We start from the raw sequence: 19,157 nt of genomic DNA on the forward strand, positions 1-19,157 counted from the left end.
GGTGAGGTCAGGAGACCACTCCTCCCCGAGGCAGACAGCAAGTGCCCTCCATGGAAGCCGCCGGAGGCCCGAGTGGCTCCTTCCCACCAGCAGTCCCTGGTGAGCTGTGGAATGAGTAATCGGGTATAAGAAAGCCCCACCCCCCTCCGTCCCTGGAGGTGGTGCCTCTCCATCACTCTGCTGTGTTGCTGAAAGTTGGAACTGAGTGCCAACATTGAAAATCAGGGCGTTTACGTACGGGTGGCATCTCTAGATCTGGCTCGCGGCGCAGTCAGCCGGGGGCTGAGAAGGAGCAGGCTCGGTCTGGCCTCATTAGGCCTTTGAGTTTGCAACCCCTGATTTGTCTTCCCTTTCAAGTGCCAGGCACTCAAGGGTGAAAGAAACCCGGCAAGAGAGAACCACTCGCCACGAGTGTGTTCCCGTCACAGCCTCCCCTAAGAGGTTAGGGAGGTGCTTCCAGACTTCTCCTCCGACTGAGGCAGGGAAGGCACTGAGCGCACTGAGCAGCGTGGCCGCCTGGCCCGGGCTCGGGCCGGCTTGAGGACCGGGCTTACAGGGAACCCGGGGAGGGGGGGGGGGCACTGGCCCAGAGTCGCACCTTTCTCCAGGCACATCGTGAGGGTCCCTGAGCCTGCAGCTGGGGGAGGGGGCCTGACACCCCAGAGGCTCAGCCCTTAGGAGGCCGTTCGAGGTCACAGCTGGTGGGAGGTGGGAAGAAACTTAGCGTGGAGAGGCAGCGGCCAGGAGCTCAGTTTTGGCTTCTCTGCTAGAGAGAAAGGCGGAGGAGAACAAGCCGGGCCGAGCAGGCCTTGATTCCTAGTGACTGGGGAAAGAACAGGAAATGGCTCACGTTGGCATCTGTGCGTGGTAGGCGGTGATGGTGAGTGCCGTAGGAGCTCTGAGGACAGAAGAGGGCCGGGAGGTGGAGGACGGACGAGGTTCGGTGGCTGTCCCAGACGGCTCTGGCCAGGTCCGCGGGGCCCAGAGCCCAGGCTAGGGCCCCTGGGGTCACGGCTGCAGAGGGCCACGTGGGGTTGGGCCCAGCTGGCGCCGTGCAGGTGCCGGGGCGAGCTTGCACCGGGCCCAGAGCGGAGCCCCGGCCCTGGGGGATTCACGCCCGGTCTCTCGCCCTCTCTCCCGCTCCCCTGCCCCTGCCTCCCACCCCCCTGGACCTCACAGGATGCCTACTCGGAAATCGCCTACCTCTTCGCCGAGTTTTTCCGAGACCTCGACATCGTGCCGTCCGACATCATTGCGGGCCTGGTGCTGCTCCGGCAGCGGCAGCGGGCCAAGCGCAACGCGGTGCTGGACGAGGTGAGTGCCCGCCCTCCTCCCGGCGTCTCCCTGCTGTCCCGGTGCCACTCCCCAGGTTTCCGGAGGTCACCCTCTGACGCCAGCTCCCCACCACACGCCCCCTTGGGGGCATTGAGGCCCTTGGGAAGCAGGCAGAGTGAGAGCCTGGAGGGCCTGGACCCCCTTTCTCAGCCACGCAGCTGGACCTGGGACAGCCAGCCGCCTTTACACGCTGGTTTTACAGGCGAACAATGACATTTTGGCCTTCCTGTCTGGGATGCCAGTGACCAGAAACACCAAGTATCTCGACCTCAAGAACTCGGTGAGTCAGAAGCACCCCCGACCCTGCCTGCCCCGGGTCCCTCTCCCTCTGCTGGATGAGCTGAGCAGACCACCTGCCAGCCGCCCCGACAGCGGGCTGCACCTGCTCCTCCCTGAGTCCCCCCGCAGCTCTCCGGCCGGCCGCTCACCTCGGTTCACGCACCCCTTCATCCCGAGAACCCCCACCCCCACCCCCATCATGCTGGTTCTCCGGATGAAACCCTGGAATCTGCTTAACCGCACTCAGAACGTTTGGTCCTGGCCTCTTGAGATTATCAAGAGCTTCACGGGGTGGGGGGGCGGGGAGCTGCTTTTATTTTTGCCGCTGCTGCTGTGGTCATAAAAGACAGCAGGACGTAACCCGCTGGTTTCAAGCTTTTTTGAGCAGCAGAACCTCTCCTCGGGCATCTTGGCTAGAAATCCGGTGTGTCACAGGTAAAGGTGGGGCCTGTCCTGTGGCCGGGGAGCCCCCCGCCTGCCCCCCCCCCCCGCCCCCCGCCATACCTCAAGGGCACTGTGTTCCCCGGGCTAAAACTGCAGCCAGCAGCCTCAGGAGCAAACCCACTTAGGGACGCATCAGCTCCGCCACTGTCGCCGTGACCTTGGGCGCGTCCCCATCCCCTCTGAGCCCGTCCCTGCGTGTGTAATGGTGCTGGGCCCACCTTCCACACAGAACTCCGGTGGGGAGAAGAGGAGCCATCCGGAGTCCAGCTCCCCGCAAGGTCTCAGCCGGGACCCTACTAGAAAGGATTTACCTCTTATAGCTAAATCCCCTAGAAAAGCCTCCGTCTGTCCCCACTGCCCAAAGTAGGTGTTCGTATCCCCTCTGAAAACAGCCCACCCACGGCAGGTGCTCAGCCCAGCCGGGCTTCCCCGGGGTGGCCCTGGGCTCTCTCACCATGTGAAGGGGGAGGGGCAGAGGCAGGCAGCAGAGCCTTGAGGTGCTGGGGTCCCCGCCTGCTGCTTGGCAAAGCCTGCCCGTGCCCCGCCCTCCAGCCAGAGCCAGGGAGGATGATTGCTTTCTTCAGCTCATTCCTAAAGAGCGGACAGGGCTGGCCCAGGGATGGTTCTACCCCTCTGGGCCCTTATTAAGGAGCTACCTAGTTCACTTCACAAGATGACTAATCACCCTCTTTAACTTTTACAAGGTGACTAATTCCCTCTAAGTGCAGGGGCCCTCCGGTGCCTGGCACACCCGGGACACTGGAAGCCGCTTTGCTGGGACACCTGTGCCTCCTGTGTCCTTCCAGCCCATCAGGCTGATGACAATAGCCGCTGGCCTCAGACACCGGGTTTCAAACTGGCGCCTTTCTCTGGAGAGATCCCAATCTGCTCCAGACGTCCCCTGGGAGCCTGTGACTTGACGAGTCAAACTGGAGTCTCCCTGGATTTGCAGACCAGGAACCCGAGGGCCGGGAGGGCCAGCTGACGGCTTCTCTGGTCACCCAGGGCCTGCAGGGCCAGCCCTGCCGCTCAAGGCCTGGATACCCCCAGCTGGAGGGCCCAGGGCCTCTCGGGGTTAAATCTCCCTTCCCAGGCCTGATTGCCGAGGCGGGGTGAATGCCACCCCGCCTCCCCCTCTCTTCCCTTGTCGGAAAAAACGGGCAAGGAAATCGATCCAGCACTGCGAGTGTTTTTCTGTCCCCAAATCATTAATTCTGAGGTTGGAGCAGCAGGACAGGCCCCAGGAGGCTTCGTGGCCTGGTTGCACGGAGATAATTAGGGAAATGCAATTATCATCTAGAGGAGCGGTCCCTCCTCCACGGTGGGAGCCGGGTGGGCCTACAGCCCCCGGGGAGGCTGGCAGGACCGCTCCCTCCTCCTTCCTGGGGAGCCCTTGGGCCCAGAGGCTGCAGGCGGAAAGGGCAAGGGGTGACTGACTCCGCTTCCTCTCTTCCAGCAAGAGATGCTCCGCTACAAAGAGGTCTGCTACTACATGCTATTCGCTCTGGCCGCCTATGGGTGGCCCATGTACCTGATGCGGAAGCCTGCCTGTGGCCTCTGCCAGCTGGCTCGGTCCTGCTCGTGAGTACCCCGTCCCGTCCTTCTGGCCGGCCAGTGTGTGCGGAGGAGCCGAGGTCCCGCGGCTGGGCCAGCCTGTGGGACGCTCTCCCTGAACAGACTGTGCCTGCTGCCCTGCCCCCACCTCCCCTGTGGTCTGCAACCCGCCCTTCCTCTCCTCCACCCCGCCTGTGGGCCTCGACCTTTCTAGTCGCGCATTATCCCCAGGCAGGGAAGAGCATGGGCTTTGGAATCACGCAGAATCCAAAATCTGCTCTGAATCCAGATTTTGTCACCTGCAGCCTTGGGCGAGTCGGCAGCCTTGGGCGAGTCGACCCCCCTACCTCTGCAAGGCTCAGGTTTCTTTATCTGTGTAATGGGGATGCTGGAGCTCTTTTGAGAGGATTCAACGATAGCTGTCCAGCCTCTGGCACTGCTGGTTCCCTTCCCCTGCCGTGTCTGTCTCTACCTCTCTCAACCACTCCCCTCTGCCCACATCTTGCTCCCTCCTGCTCCTGTCCTGTGCTCCACCTCTCTGAAAGAAAGGATTTTCCGCCCCAGGCCTGCCTGCAGCCCGCCTCAGGGGCCCGGTGGACTGTGCTTCCCTAAGTGGACCAGAGAAGGGCACAGCTCCAGGAGGGGCCCTTCCCCGTCCTCGGTGTGTCCACCCTCAGTGTGGCCCGGACAGAAGGAGGACAGCTCCCTGGCTCCCTGGTCCCGAAAGGCTGGCAGGTTGGGCGGCAGCTTCTGTCTGTGACACCCCTGCCCTTGGGGCGGCCACACCTCTCCTGCAGTGCCCTTTGTTTCCAGAAAGCTGGGTGGCCCTGGGGACCTGGTTCTCCCCATTCCCCCCCCCCCAGTGACTCACAGAGCAGACCACACACCCCACGCCCCCTCCCACAGCGGGTCCTCCCAGCGTCCCTGGGAGTCCCTGCCGCTGCCTAAGAAGCTTCTTGAAATGAGCACCAGACCAGGAGTCCCGGAACCTGGGCTCTGACAGGCCCTGCGCCGTCACTCACGGGCAGGGTGGGGGCGTCATTTGTGCAGGCGGTGTCTGTCCCACCTGCACATGAGGTATTTCGGAAGCCAGGGAGTCACTGGCAGGCCGGGCACTCGGGGGTGACATGCAGGCAGGAGGGAAGCTGCTGTTTTTCAGCTCCCCGGTGCTGCAGGGAGAGAGAAGACGGTCCTCAAGGCCAAGGGTTCAAGCCCAGGTCTCTGTCCCTGAAGGCCATGCTGCGGTGGCCATGGGCTGACCGGGGTTAGAGAGAGGAGACAGCTGCCTGAGAACAGGAGTCTGGCCCCCAGACCCAGGCCGGCCCCCACTTGGCCCTACGGTTGGTGGGAGCCTCTCCCAGCGTGGGTTGAGGTGGCTGCCCACCCCAGGCCCGGTAGCTTCCGAGATGCAGCCGGACCCCGAGTTCGCTCAGCGAGGCTACTCCTCATCGGGATGTAACAATCCCTTAGATGCTGCTTGAGTGAAGACAAACCTCCCACCATCACCGAAATTCAGGCTCCTTAATAAAATCCCAGCTGTCATCTCAAGACAGCTGGCAGACCGCGCTCTTGTGTCCCCTCCGGGCTCCAGGGCTGGTCGGCTGGGTGCTGGCTCCCTCTGGTGGCCTGAGGAGCCCCTGCACTCCCTAGCAGGGTGCCTGGCTCTGACACTCAGCCCCTCGTTGAGGGAGATGCCTACCCCGTGTGCCTGGTGCTGGGGACACAGCGGTAAACCAAGCAGAGCAAAGCCTGCCCCGTGGAGCCATCGCCTGGTGGAGAGGTGCAGACAGTACACGGACAGGGACCCGGAGCCCGTTGGAGCAGATTGATGCTTTGGGGAAAAATAAAGTCGGATGTGTCGTCAGGCTGGGGAACGCTGGCAGGGGCCTGGCTGTGCTAGATGAGGTGTCCAGGGTGGATGTCCCCATGACCTACATTTGAGCAGAGGTCTGAAGGAAGTGAGAAGTCCTGTCATGAGATATGGCCAGTGCATCTGAGGGCAGGCAGGAAGGCCGGTGGGGCCGGAGGGAAGTCGAAGGTAGCAAGCCAGAGAACCAGGGCCTGATGGGGCAGCGCCCTTGACCCTTGCAAGGACTCCAGCTCTGACAGTAGACAAGAAAGGGCAGCGCTGTAAGGTTTTCAGTGAAATGATGTGGCTTGACTCACGTCTCAGAGGCTCACCCTGGCTTCCGATCGAGAATGCCGAGGACAAGAGTAGAAGAGGGAGACCAGTCGGGAGGCCGCCACGACACTCCAAGCCAGAGATAATGGTGGAAAGGGTGGGCGCCAGGGAAGGTGGTTGGAGTCTGTTCTGAATCTGAAGGCAGGGCGAGCTGATGTGCCGACCGCCAGGCCGTGGGACGAGAGGTGGGGGGAGGACCCGAGGCCAGGTCCAAGTCTGGGACTGTGCACAGAGCAGCTGGGTGTGGGGGATTCAGGGAGCACGCGGGGGTGGACCGTCAGGGACTGGGACCTGGCATGGTTGGATGGGGGCGTCTGGAGGCCGGGAGCAGGGCGGGCGGTTCGGTAGCTCGGAGGAGGTGTTCAGTGCCGGAGAGCAGGAGCAGGTGTGGTGAGCAAGAAGGCGGGAAGATCGTTGCTCTGGCGGAGGACGAGCCCCAGGAGGCTGCCAGTGAGGGAGGAGCAGTCCAGGGGTGAGGGGGAGAGAGCGTCGAGGGCGAGAGAGAGACCCACCCGGTCCCATGCTGCCAGGAGGCCAAGTAGGCTGAGGACCCTGGGACTTGCGAGGGAGGTTCCAGAGAGGACGGCAGAGAGAATGGCTCTCCCGGGTCTCTGAGCCCTCTGCCACCTCGCCAGGTGCTGCCTGTGCCCTGCGCGGCCCCGCTTCGCCCCGGGAGTCACCATCGAGGAAGACAACTGCTGTGGCTGCAACGCCATTGCCATCCGGCGCCACTTCCTGGATGAGAACATGACCGCGGTGGATATCGTGTACACGTCCTGCCACGACGCGGTGAGGGGCCGCCCGGCCGGGCCCGCACTCCCTCTGGGGCTGGGAGGTGGTCCCCACCCCCACCCCCAACACTGGGGCTTCTCGGCCAGCCTTTTGGGGGAAGGGATCAAGGGAATAAGCAGTGAGGGCCTGGGGAGGGGGCGGCGGTCCTTCTAGACCCTGCAGGCAGGACGGCTGCTCTCAGGCTGTCTGAGCTGGAGGGGAGCCTGGAGGGCAGGGCGGGCTGTGTGCTGGGTGGGGAGGGAGCCCCCGCCAGCCCTGCGGGGCCCAGCGGCCAGGGGAGCCGATTCCGATTCCGTAGCAGGAAGACCTGCTCAGGTCACTCATTCCCCGGGTCTAGCCCCCATCCCAAGGCCATTCGGCTCATGAACCCCCTTATCCTAGGTCTATGAGACCCCCTTCTACGTGGCAGTGGACCATGACAAGAAGAAGGTGGTGATCAGTATCCGGGGAACCCTTTCCCCTAAGGTATGCTGCCTGTGGCTCCCAGCCCGCCCCTGTGGACACCCTCACAGCCCCCGAGGGGTGCCTGTCGTCCTCCCCCCTCACCCCACGCCTCACCCGTCCTCTCTTTCCACAAGGATGCGCTGACAGACCTCACTGGTGACGCTGAGCGCCTCCCTGTGGAGGGGCACCACGGCACCTGGCTGGGACACAAGGTACACCCCGTTCCGGGCCCCTTGCCTTCTCTCCAACCCTGCTGGCACACAGACCTGTCTTGTTGCTGCGGTGGGGGGCCTCCCTGCTTGCGCCACCCCCCCATCACCCCCCTGAGGTGCAGATTCATCTAGAAGTTCACTGTGGCCCACCCACCAGGACCCCCACGGTCCTACCTGGCCCAGATCCTGTCCCAGAAAAGCCTGAGGAGGCAGCACCTCACCCTACTTGGCCTCCTGGCAGCACAGGACCCAGGGGGTCTCTCCCTCGCCCTCAGACGCTCTCTCCCCTCCCTCACTGGCAGCCTCCTGGGGCTCGTCCTCCGCCAAACCACTGGTTTCTGGTAGACAGACATGCCACTCTTCTGAGCCTCAGTTTTGTCATCTGTGAGCTGGGACTGATGTGAGAAAGTATCCACCAGGCCCCACAGCCAGGGGTCAGGAGGGCCAAAGGGGAAACGGGACAGGGTTAGTGAGCTTCCAGCCACTGGTTTTTACTGGTCTCTAAAAGACCTCCCTCCCTCCCTGCCCGTGACACCCACCTCTGTTCCTCCTTACCCAGGGAATGGTCCTGTCGGCTGAGTATATCAAGAAGAAGCTGGAGCAGGAGATGGTCCTGTCCCAGGCCTTTGGGCGAGACCTGGTGAGGCACTTTCCCTGCCAGCGAGCCCTGGCCACGCTGGCCCTGCCTCCCCGAGGGCCACACTGGGGGCAGGATGCATTGAACGGTGGCGCCTCCCCAGCAGGCCAGGCTCCTACAGCCTCCTTTGATGCCTGGCTCCCGGCCCCCTCCTCACTTGCTCAGTCCCTCCCACCTGCTCTGACGCCTTCCTCTTTTGCACCAGCATTTCTTGGGCTCCCCTGCTCAGCCCCACCCCGTTGTGAGCACCTGTTCCACGCCAGGCACTGGAGGCCCGAAGATGGTTCGGGCCAGGGGCTTCAGAATCTAGAGCAGGCGATGGAAAATCGTTGCAGAGCCGATCCAAAGGGGGTCACTCTGGTCGGGGTGATCTCCCGAGGTGCTGCCAACTGCTCTTCCCAAAGCCAAGCCGTCCCTGGTCCCCGGAGAGCCCAGTCTAGTGTTTGGGGCACAGAAACAAGGGCAGGTGAACAAGCGATTATAACAGAGTATAATCTTTACAGAACGTACGCTGTTACACCAGAGTATGGTCACCATGTATGAAGGTCTGCCACAGGTGTAGATGCAGCGTCTAGGAGGAAGTCAGCCTCTCCTGGAAAATCAGAAAGGGCTTCTCCAAGGAGGTACTCTGAGCAAGGTTTGGAAGGATGAGTAGGAGTTTGTTAGAAGAGTCCCCCCAACAAGTTGCTCTGCGTGAGTCTAGCTTGGCCCTCTCTCTCTGCCCCGGCAGCCGCACAGCACGGACACGATCCCGGGACTCTGGGAAGACCCATCCGCCTCCCTGGTTTCAGCTAGTCCAGACAGTCAGCGGGGCAGGGCTCTCAGGTTTCTCTCGGTTTTCAGGGCCGCGGAACCAAACACTACGGCCTGATTGTGGTGGGCCACTCCCTGGGTGCAGGCACGGCTGCCATCCTCTCCTTCCTTCTGCGCCCCCAGTACCCTACCCTCAAGTGCTTTGCCTACTCCCCACCAGGGGGCCTGCTGAGGTGAGCAGCCTGGGGCCTCAGAGTTGGCTTGGGTTGGCGGGGGCTAAAGACTTGGGAGCTGGCCCCGGGCAGTCTGGCTTCTGGCCACACGGGGGCCTGGGAATGGCCCGCTAAGCGCGGGGGGGGGGGGGGTGGTTGCTGCGTCAGATGCCAGGCAGACCCCAGGATCCACGCCCGGCAAAGCCTCACTGGCAGGAAAGGTGCGACAGGCAGCGGGCGGCCTGGCCTGGCACCCGTGAGCTCCCCGGAGGGCCTTGAATCAAAAACTGACCCCAGGAGTGCCGGAGCGGGGCCCGCTCACCACCCCTGCCTTAGCACCCCCTGGCTTTCTTTGCAGCGAGGACGCCATGGAATACTCCAAGGAATTTGTGACAGCTGTGGTTCTGGGCAAAGACCTTGTCCCCAGGCGAGTCGCAAGTCACAAGTTATGCCCTCTCTCCACGGTCCCGATCCCGGTCGACTGTTCCTCCCTCCCCGGGGGATTCCCATCTCCCCGGGGGGAATCCCAGAGCCCCCAGAGCCGGAGGATGGGTGGCCCCACCCTGCCTGACCTCCCTTCCCTGGCTCGGCCCTGCCGAGCTGCTGACTCCCGCCTGCCTGTCCGCCCCTCCCACCCTGTGATCCTGATGGCGTGGTCTGTTTCTGTGGCTGCCATGTGCCTGCCCGCTCTGCCCCCACACCCCACGCCTCTCCCGGGCCCTGGCCAGGCCAGGCTGACAGCCGTCTTGCCTCCTTCCCCAGGATCGGCCTCTCCCAGCTGGAAGGCTTCCGCAGACAGCTCCTGGATGTCCTGCAGCGAAGCACGAAGCCTAAAGTGAGCCCCCGCCCCTCCCTCCTGCCAGGGCACGCTGGGCCCCGGGCACCTCACCTGTCCTGTGCCCTGCCTGTCCCTTGGCACAAAGCACAAGAGGCCCCAGCCATGGGAGGCCAGGCTGTGTGTGGCTGATGTCATGGGAACCCCAGGCCCTCAAACTCTCAGACCTCCAAGCTCACCACGTCTCCCTGCTCCTTGTACAGAGGGGGAAACCGAGGCTGAGGCCCAGAGTGGGCAGGGGACTCGCTGTTGCTTACACAAGCTGTAACTGAGTCAGGAAGGGAACCAAGGGCTCCTGAGTCCCCATCACCCAGAGCTTCCTAAAGTCAAGAAAAAGCAGGCCCGAAGCCCGGTGCTTCGACTTTGCGACAGGAAGCCCCCTGCCAAGCCCGCTGCGGCTCCCCAGGCTCCATGGGCCGGGCTGCCACCGCCGGAGGGGATCTGGGTGCACTTTGTTCTGATGTCCGCTGTGGCTAAGGAGAGGATCAGCCCTTCCTCATACCTCATCAGGTCTCAGAGGAGGACACTGGGGGGCTCCTCCTGTGGCAAGCCGGCCTCAGCATGCCAGGCAGGGGTGGGTGCTGTGGCCAGGTACCCGGAGACAGGCAGGCAGGGGCTGACCTGCACCAGCTTGTCCCCTGTGACCCCCAGGCCGGCCCCCACCCCATTAACCATCTCTGCCCAATTTGGCCTGTTCCCAACCTTGGTGCCCATGACCCTCCGGCAGGCAGGGCCCTGGGTCAGGCACCAGGTGGCAAAGGTGGGCAGGGCAGCAAAGCCTTAGGGGGCCATGTCTGCCTGGAGGAGCCTGGTTCTGGAAGGTAGAGCTGTTCCTATCAGACCCAGGCCTGTGCCCTTGTCAGGCCCAGGAGGCAGGTAGCTGGGAGCCAATCCAGACGTGCCCAGGCCTGGTAGGTGCAACTGCGATGAACTTCGGGTTCTGTTCTGTCTCTGACTCAGGAAATGACCTAGAGCAAGTCCCTTCCCTTTGCTGGGCTGTTTCCCCATCCTCTAGATAAGGGGTTGACTGCTCTTCCAGCCCCTTTCCAGCCCTGACATTCAACAGTGTCATATCATCTGCCCTTGGCATCTGTTTGGCCATCCCGGCCACCATATGCCTCGGCCACTGCGTCCTTAGGTGGGCACTGTCCTTCCCTCCACCCATGGCCATCCCAGCTCCCACCTGTCACCAAGGGCCCTCCTTCTGAGGACGCTTCTGCCCCTGCCCACCCAGCCAGCCCTGCTCAGCACTCTCCCCATCTCCCCCCTGCCCCGCACAGTGGCGAATTATCGTGGGGGCCACCAAATGTATCCCCAAGTCGGAGCTGCCTGAGGAGGTGGAGGTGGCCACGCTGGCCAGCACGCGGCTCTGGACCCACCCCAGCGACCTGACCATCGCCCTGTCAGCCAGCACCCCTCTCTACCCACCCGGCCGCATCATCCACGTGGTCCACAACCACCCAGCAGAGCAGTGCTGGTAGGGTGCTGCCCGCGACCCTGGTCAGCTGGGGGGAGGCAGCGGCCAGGGGGGGTGGGGGACCGGGCTGGCCTTGCTTTGTTACCCCTCGGAACAGGACGGGGCGGGGGTGGTGGGCAGAGGCTGGGAGACACTGGCCCGGGACGCTCACTGCAGGGGTTGCCCTATCCTGGGGCGCTGGGAACGGAAGAAAAGTCCAGAGCGGGACTCCAGGCTCCTCCCTCGGCCGTCTCAGACTTTGTTCCTGAGTAGCTCTTCCCACTTAGGGGCCATGTAAAAGCGGAAGCCCTGGAGGGGTCACCCTGAGGCCCCGGCCAGCTCACACCTCAGGTGTCACTTGGCATCCCCTCCGGGATTAGACGGCAGCGGTTGTGACGGGCGGGGCGGGGGGCGGGGGTGGGAGCGCGAAGGTGGACAAGCTACACATCGACCTCTCTTACTTCGTGCTCTCAGAGGGTCAGGCCTGGATCCTCCTTCCCAGCGACCCCTCCTGCCCAGGATTGGGGCAGGTGTGACCCAGGCCACGAACGGGTAGTAGGCTGTGTAGGGACAGCGGCTGAGGCCCATTTGGCACAAACGGTTCCTGGCTGGGGTGGGGGTGGGGGTGGGGTGGGGGCTCAGGGTGAGGCGAGAGCAGGGGGCCCAGGGACCTGGGGGCCTCGGCCAGGGAGTCACCCCCACTCAGCTTCCCTCCGGCGCCTGTGTCCCCAGCTGCTGTGAGCAGGAGGAGCCCACATACTTTGCCATCTGGGGCGACAACAAGGCCTTCAACGAGGTGATCATCTCGCCGGCCATGCTGCATGAGCACCTCCCCTATGTGGTCATGGAGGGGCTCAACAAGGTGAGAGACCCTGCGCGGCCCCGGGCAGTGACGTCACCTCAGCACCCACAGCACTTTGCTGGCCTGTCTCCGTCCCCCTGTTATGAGCAAGGGTGCGGACTCTCAGAGGAGTGAACCAGAGCTCGTGTTCTGGCCCCCACGCCTCCGCGGTCCACATCGCCACGTGGCCCCGTAGTGGGGAGCTTAGGAGATTCCCAGGGACCTGTCCCCGAGGCGGGCTGAGCTTAGAGGGCCTGGAGGCCACCTGGCACTTGACAGGTGCACCACCACCCACGGGCACCCTCAGCCATCACCTGACCGCGGAAAGGCTGACCATAGGGAAGGGAAACCCCAGCCTGGCTCATCTGTGGGGCAGGCCTTCCTGGTGGGGAAGGGACCTGGGGTGGGGGGACAGGAGCGGGGCCCGGCTCACCCCATGAGGCTCTGGCCTGAGAAGCCTGGCCTGCTGCCCCGCCCCGCACCCCCCCATGTGATTGTCACTCCTCCGCCACCACCACCACCACCACCAGCTTGCCCGACCCATCCCCAGGTGCTGGAGAACTACAACAAGGGAAAGACGGCCCTGCTCTCTGCTGCTAAGGTCATGGTGAGCCCCACTGAGGTGGACCTGACTCCCGAGCTGATCTTCCAGCAGCAGCCGCTGCCCACAGGGCCACCCGTGCCCGCCGGCCTCGCCCTAGAGCTGCCCACCTCAGACCACCGAAATAGCAGCGTCAGGTGAGCCCCAGGCGCCCAGTCCCAGCCCACCCCAGAGGCCGCTACAGGTGCCACAGTGTATCCCAGAGCACGAATGTCTGTGCGCGTCTGTACTCTGTGCACGTACTGGGCCCACGTGTTCACGGAGCTCTGCGCACGTGCACAGGAGAACTCCATCTCGATCCCCTCTGCTCAGGGTCTCCCGATCAGCTCCCACTGCCCCCGTGCCTGCCATCACTGAAGCCCGCGTGGGATAGTGGCCGTCTAGGGCCACACAGACACACGGCCACAAGCCCACAGGTTCGCTCGTGGCCATCTGGTCCCAAAAAGATGGATACCCACGCACTTACATACGTGCACACATACGTGTTTGTGTTGAAGCGGACACGTGTGCATACGTGTTCATAAATAGCTCTAAGTGCACAGAGAGCCCACGCCAGGACCGGCAGCCGTGCACGTGAATGCGTGAGTGCACCTGTGCCCAGACTGAACCACGGAGACACGTTTGGGGTAGCTGACATACAGACGCTTGGTGTGCCTGCCGTACACAGAACCCAGAGCCGTGCATGCATGCTCCCAGGCCCACCCACACTCCGTATTCACGCACACTCTTACCAGGGGTTGGCTCTTACACGGTGGCTCCTGGCGGGTGGGAGTCTTCCTGGCTCTCTGGGACCCTGCCCGCCCAGGTTACAGATTTGGCCAGGAGGCTGCTCAGAAGGGTGGTCGCTGCTTCCTGGCCCTTGGCGGGGACACCTGGACGTCTCTCGCTCTCCCATTTGTGCATTTCCTGTGACAACTACATGACCACATGAGGGAGCCAGTGTCCCCTCGCAGCAGCGGCTGCATCACCGCCCCACCCTCCCGCCCCCCCACTGCCCGGTCCGGTCCCTTCCGCAGAGGGCTCCAACCCATGGCAGAGGCTGGAGGAACCCCAGTGTGAGGAAGAAAGTGATCACAGTCCTGGGAGAGGTGGGGGGAGATAGGGGGGTGGGGAAGGGTGGTGCTGGTGCTGAGGGTCTGAGAACCTGTGGGGGCAGCTCTGGGCAGTGCTCTTACCCCTTCCCCCTTCCCCCTTTCCCCTCCCCCCTTCCCTCTTCCCCCTCCCACCATTGCCTCATGAGTGACCTGGGGCAGCCAGTCTCTCTGAGTCTCAGGCTACCCACAGGTACAAGGTGCCCCAGCAGTGCTCCCAGCGGGGGCCTTAGGCCTTCAGGGCTCCCTACCCACAGCATTAGCCAAACAGGAGTTGTTTTTAAAAAACGGTCCCTGGGGCGCCTGGGTGTTTCAGTCGGTTAAGCCTCAGACTCTTGATTTCGGCTCGGGTCATGATCTCACGGTTTGTGAGTTCAAGGCCCACATCAGGCCCTGAGCTGACAGTGTGGACGCCTGCTTCGGATCCTCTGTCTCCTCTTCTCTGTCTCTCTCTCTCTCTCCCCCTGCCCTGCCCCTGCTCACTCGCTCTGTCAAAATAAATGAACATAAATAAATAAGTAAGTAAGGGTCCCTGGGGCGCCTGGGCGGCTCAGTAGGTTAAGGGTCGGACTCTTGATCAAGGCTCAGGTCATGATCTCGCGGTTCGGTTCTTGAGTTTAAGCCCCACATACGGCTCCTTGCTTGGGATTCTGTCTCTCCTTCCTTCTGCCCCTCACCTCCTTGTGCGCTCTCTCGCTCGCTCTCAAAATAAACTTTTAAAAAGCCCTTTTAAGAAATAAATAAAAAAGAACTTAAAAAAAATAAGCGTCCCTGCCCCGGGCCGTTCAACAACCGCGAAATTGACTTTCCCCTCCTCTCCTCCCCGAGTTCCCTCCCGCCCGGAGCGAGTGGGAGGAGTCTCTGCCCCTCCTGACTCTCACGCCCCTCCCTGCCCCGCCCTCCCCTCTGTAGGAGCAAGTCCCAGTCCGAGGTGAGCCTGGAGGGCTTCTCCGAGGGGCGGCTGCTGTCCCCGGTGGCCGCGGCCGCAGCGGCCCGCCAGGACCCCGTGGAGCTGCTGCTGCTGTCCACCCAGGAGCGGCTGGCGGCGGAGCTGCAGGCCCGGCGGGCGCCGCTGGCCACCATGGAGAGCCTCTCAGACACCGAGTCGCTGTACAGCTTCGACTCGCGCCGCTCGTCAGGCTTCCGCAGCATCCGCGGCTCACCCAGCCTCCACGCCGTGCTGGAGCGCGACGAGGGCCACCTCTTCTACATCGACCCCGCCATCCCGGAGGAGAACCCGTCCCTGAGCTCGCGCACCGAGCTGCTGGCGGCCGACAGCCTGTCCAAGCACTCCCAGGACACGCAGCCCCTGGAGGCGGCCCTGGGCAGCGGGGGCGTCACCCCGGAGCGGCCCCCCAGCGCGGCGGCCAACGAGGAGGAGGGGGGCGGCGACGGCGGCGGGGTGGCCCCGGGGGCCGAGCTCGCGCTGCACAACGGGCGCCTGGGGGACTCGCCCAGCCCTCAGGTGCTGGAGTTCGCCGAGTTCATCGACAGCCTCTTCAACCTGGACAGTAAGAGCAGCTCCTTCCAGGACCTCTACTGCATGGTGGTGCCCGAGAGCCCCACCAGCGACTACGCCGAGGGCCCCAAGTCCCCCAGCCAGCAAGAGATCCTGCTCCGAGCCCAGTTCGAGCCCAACCTGGTGCCCAAGCCCCCGAGGCTGTTTGCCGGCTCGGCCGACCCCTCCTCGGGCATCTCACTCTCGCCCTCTTTCCCGCTCAGCTCCTCGGGGGAGCCCATGGACCTGTCGCCCACCGGTCTCAGCAGCCAGGAGTGCCTGGCAGTGGACAAGATCCGGACTTCTACCCCCACCGGCCGAGGGGCCAGCCCCGCCAAGCAGGACGACCTGGTCATCTCGGCTCGCTAGCACCCCAGGCGTGGCTGCCGGCTGAGGCCCAGGCCAGAGTAGGTGGCCCCCCGGGCTCCTGGTGGCTGCCCCCAGGGCCAGGCCGCTTTGAGGAGAGGCCCCCAGGGGCCGGTTTAGCCTCAGGCACGGGGCACTGCTGCTGAGCTGGGGGTCCATGTCCCTACCTCAGCTTAGGACCGCCAGGCGGCTGGGATCTGGGTCCTCCAGATTGGGGAGGGGTGTGATGCAGGGGGGAGCCTGGGGCAGCCGGCCCGATGGGCAGGGCAGCGCTCTGCCCTCTCGGCCTGCCTGTCCCCCACAGGGCATCCCGGCACCCCCTATTCCAGGACCGGCAGTGGGCATGCTCTCCCAGGGCCCAGATGGAGAGCAGCCCTCTCCCCACATATTCACGTCTGTGGTCCAGGCTGGCATCTGCCCTGGCCACCCCCCAGATCTGGTGCCTGCTGGCCAGCCCCCTGGGGTGACCCCACACCAAGGTGGCCCGCAGTGCTGTGTATGTTTACAGAAGCCGCTGGGCTGGGCTCGGGATGTTTCCTGGGCTTGCAAGCCCCCCTCTCCCCCATCGTGTGTTCTGAGCAGGGAAAGGAGGAAGGCCAGGCTCCACAGAGCCCAAGGCAGCCATGGAGCCTGGAGGGGCCTGGAGGGGCCTGGAGGAGGGTGGGATCAAGACTGCCGCTTCTCTGCTCCGTGCCCCTCATGCCGATCTCTCTGGCAGTGGGTCCTGGGCACCCTGGCCTGCTCTGTCTGCCCATTAGTTCCTGGCTTGCCTTCTACCCCCAGGGATCCTGGCCACTCAAAGGGTGGAGGGCACAGGTGTGACCACCCCTGGCTGCAGAGTCAGTGCCCTGGGAAGAAGGAGGGCACCCAAATCCCCCTTCCTTTGAGGGCTCCGTGTAGCTCCTTTATATCACCTCACCCCCACGCCTAGGCAGCCTCGGGCCCTGGGATCTGAAACCAGACATGCCTCCACCCCCCCCCAGCCCCCCTCTTCACTGGCCTGAGCTCCTTCCTGGCAGCGGGGTTTTCTTCCCTACTCCCTGCCCCACCCCCCCATCAATGTCCTGTGGGCAGGAAGCAAGGCCAAGAGCAGGGTATTGTGGGACCCGACTAAAGGAGGTGCAGGAGGGCCAGGGGCTCTGGGGCTGTCCTGGGTTACTGGAGGCCTCCCCAGTCCACACCTGAGGGGGGTTCCTTCCCTGCTGGGTTGGGGAACCACAGGGAGGTGGAGGCCGGCCTTTCCCCAGAAGCCCAGGGGGAGAAGGTCCGAGCTGGCGTGGCGCGTGTGTGCATGTGCATGAAGTGTGTGGCGCTCCTGAGGAAGGGGCTGCTGGGGCCCCCGCCCCACCCTACCTGCCCTGCCACTTTCCCAGCCTGCCAAGAACACAGCCGGTGACTGCGATGGGGGCCCGTGCCCGGGGCGGGGGGGGGGGGGTGCGGCGCACAGGACGGGCTCGGTCTCAGATGTGTCCTACCTGCTGCTCTGATCCCCGGTTTGGAAAACTGATGTGTGCCCAGACGCTGACTGCCCGCTTGTGCCTTCGTCTCCTCGGAGGCATACTCCCCCACTCTGGCCCCCCACGGCCTCTCTGGGGCTGCTAGACGCACTCCCCTGACCAAGACCCCCCACCCCACACCCTCATCTCCTGATGACTCGTATCTGGGGCCTGCGTCCTGACCCTGGTCCCACACAGAGCTGGGACTGACCTGGACACTGCCCTAGGACCCCTGCCCACCCTGACGGATGGAAACAGAGACCTGGGAGCTGGGCCTCCTTCCCTCTCTGACACCCACCCTCTCCCAAGACTCCAGGACACTCCCCCACCCCCCACCCCCCGCTGCAGGCCCGCTGCTGGCATAGCCTGGGCCCAGCGCAGAAACAAAATGGAATCAGTAGCTCTTAGAGTTTAAAAAAAAAAACAAAACAAAAAAACAAATCGTAAATCAGAGTAAAGTTCCAACAAGCACCTCAGCCAATTGCAGGGAGAGACTTGGTGTCTGGCCTTTTAATTCCTCCTCTGCCAGGGTGGCCCTGGGACCTCTAAGGGGGCGTGGTCCCCACCCACGCCCAGGACTGAGCCATCAGGGACAGACCCCCCACCCCCAAGCCCGCAGCCACACAAAGGTTACAGACTTGGGGCTGGGGCAGGCTCGGACTCAGCCCTGGAGGCCCCAGGGTCAGCCCACCCCGAACCCGCCCCCTCCCCACCGCACCCCTGCAGGATGGGCCTGCTGCACATCTCTCCCCTCCTCCCGACACCGCACTTGGGGGGTCTGAGCCACCCCCCTCAGCCCAGCTAGGCTCAGACCCACTCCCCCTCTGTCCCCCAGACTGCAGCACAAGCTTTCCCAGCCTCGAGCGGGCCTGTCCTCCCAGGGGCCTGGGTGACCTCCATATGCAATCGGTAGCGAGCAGCTGGGCCCCACAGACACTCAGGCACTGTACGTGCCATCCCCCCATGACTTTTTGTACTTACTGTATGAAAGATCCAAACTAATATTGCTGTAAAAAGGAGAGACAAATTAATATAGCTTATTCTATAAATATATCTGTATATAAAGGTTTCTGTATATTGTATAGAGCTGTGTATAAACTGGATGTAGAAGCACCCTCGCTGCCTTGAGTGCTGTCTTCCCAGCAGATGGGGATGGGGGTGGGGGGGGCCCTGAGACTGGCTCTCACTGCTGTTGATGCCCTGGTCTAGGACCACACTCAGAGGGACAGAAGCCACTCGAAGCCCCACGCGAATGGGGGCAGGACTTTGTCGAGCCCTGCCCATGTGAAAGTCTTCCCAGGGGATCCGAGTTCATGACACCATTAGGGCCTTGAAAGATGGGACTCGGCAGTCCCTTTCTTCTCCCCGAGGGGTCTGGGCTCAGAGAGCGTAAGAGACCACAGAGCCGGCATGTGGGGCACCAGGCTGGTCTGACAGTTCCCATGCCTTCCCCCCTCCCATACTGAGAACTAGAACAGAGAGAGGATGCCACTAACTCCAACACCCTCCCGCCCCCCCCCCCCCGCCACCAGCAGGGTAGCACCGAAATGCAAGGGCCACTGGAAATCTTTGCTGAGTGCTTCCTCAGCAGGGTGCACAATACCCAGCCAGGCGCACTCAGGGAACCCCAGGGACCCCAGCCCATCCTGCGGACACTGAGGCCTGGGGAGCGGCTGCAGGGCCTGGGTGAGTGGGGCCTCCCGCCGGCACCAGGCCTGACCTGCCTCCTCCACACGGCAGGTGGCGCTGTTCCTCCAGCCAGCCGCAGGGCGATGGCACAGTGCGGCCCAGGCACTGACCCGGCCAAGCTCTGACCTGACCTTGACCTTCCCTTTCCTACACTGCCCACCCTCTCACCCCGGAGTCCAGAGTGACCCTACTTGGTGAAGTTTGGGGGAAGGTGATGGAGCAGTGCCTTTCTTCCAACCCCAGCCTCTTTGGACAGAAGCGGAAGCTGAGGCTTGATAAGGGCCAAGTCGTGCTTAAGGTGACTCAGGCTGTGGGGACAGATCTAGGACCAGAATTCAGGCCCCTGGCTGAGGACTCTGGCCTCCACCCTCACCTGTGTGGTTTTCAGAGGCTCTTCCCACTGGACAGTCTGAGTTTGCAAATTATCCTATCCAATTAGT

The 19,157-nt window shown here is 63.4% G+C and overlaps 1 protein-coding gene across 1 annotated transcript in view; it reads left to right on the forward strand.

Moving 5' to 3' along the window:
• Nucleotides 1-15,709, forward strand: part of DAGLA (diacylglycerol lipase alpha) — a 60,270-nt gene extending 44,561 nt beyond the window's left edge. The window contains exons 7-20 of the mRNA XM_047071501.1: nucleotides 1,180-1,314; nucleotides 1,538-1,615; nucleotides 3,515-3,639; nucleotides 6,430-6,583; nucleotides 6,968-7,051; nucleotides 7,165-7,242; nucleotides 7,802-7,882; nucleotides 8,723-8,865; nucleotides 9,203-9,271; nucleotides 9,607-9,679; nucleotides 10,960-11,156; nucleotides 11,868-11,997; nucleotides 12,527-12,714; nucleotides 14,581-15,709. Coding sequence (XP_046927457.1) covers nucleotides 1,180-1,314; nucleotides 1,538-1,615; nucleotides 3,515-3,639; nucleotides 6,430-6,583; nucleotides 6,968-7,051; nucleotides 7,165-7,242; nucleotides 7,802-7,882; nucleotides 8,723-8,865; nucleotides 9,203-9,271; nucleotides 9,607-9,679; nucleotides 10,960-11,156; nucleotides 11,868-11,997; nucleotides 12,527-12,714; nucleotides 14,581-15,535 — 2,490 coding nt within the window. The 3' untranslated portion in view covers nucleotides 15,536-15,709. The remainder of the gene's footprint in view (nucleotides 1-1,179; nucleotides 1,315-1,537; nucleotides 1,616-3,514; nucleotides 3,640-6,429; nucleotides 6,584-6,967; nucleotides 7,052-7,164; nucleotides 7,243-7,801; nucleotides 7,883-8,722; nucleotides 8,866-9,202; nucleotides 9,272-9,606; nucleotides 9,680-10,959; nucleotides 11,157-11,867; nucleotides 11,998-12,526; nucleotides 12,715-14,580) is intronic.
• Nucleotides 15,710-19,157: the final 3,448 nt, after the last annotated feature.

The sequence above is a fragment of the Lynx rufus genome, unplaced genomic scaffold, assembly GCF_022079265.1.
Source record: "Lynx rufus isolate CCGP_SWC_20201006 ecotype Redwood Valley unplaced genomic scaffold, mLynRuf1.p SCAF_9, whole genome shotgun sequence".
Classification (NCBI taxonomy): domain Eukaryota; kingdom Metazoa; phylum Chordata; class Mammalia; order Carnivora; family Felidae; genus Lynx; species Lynx rufus.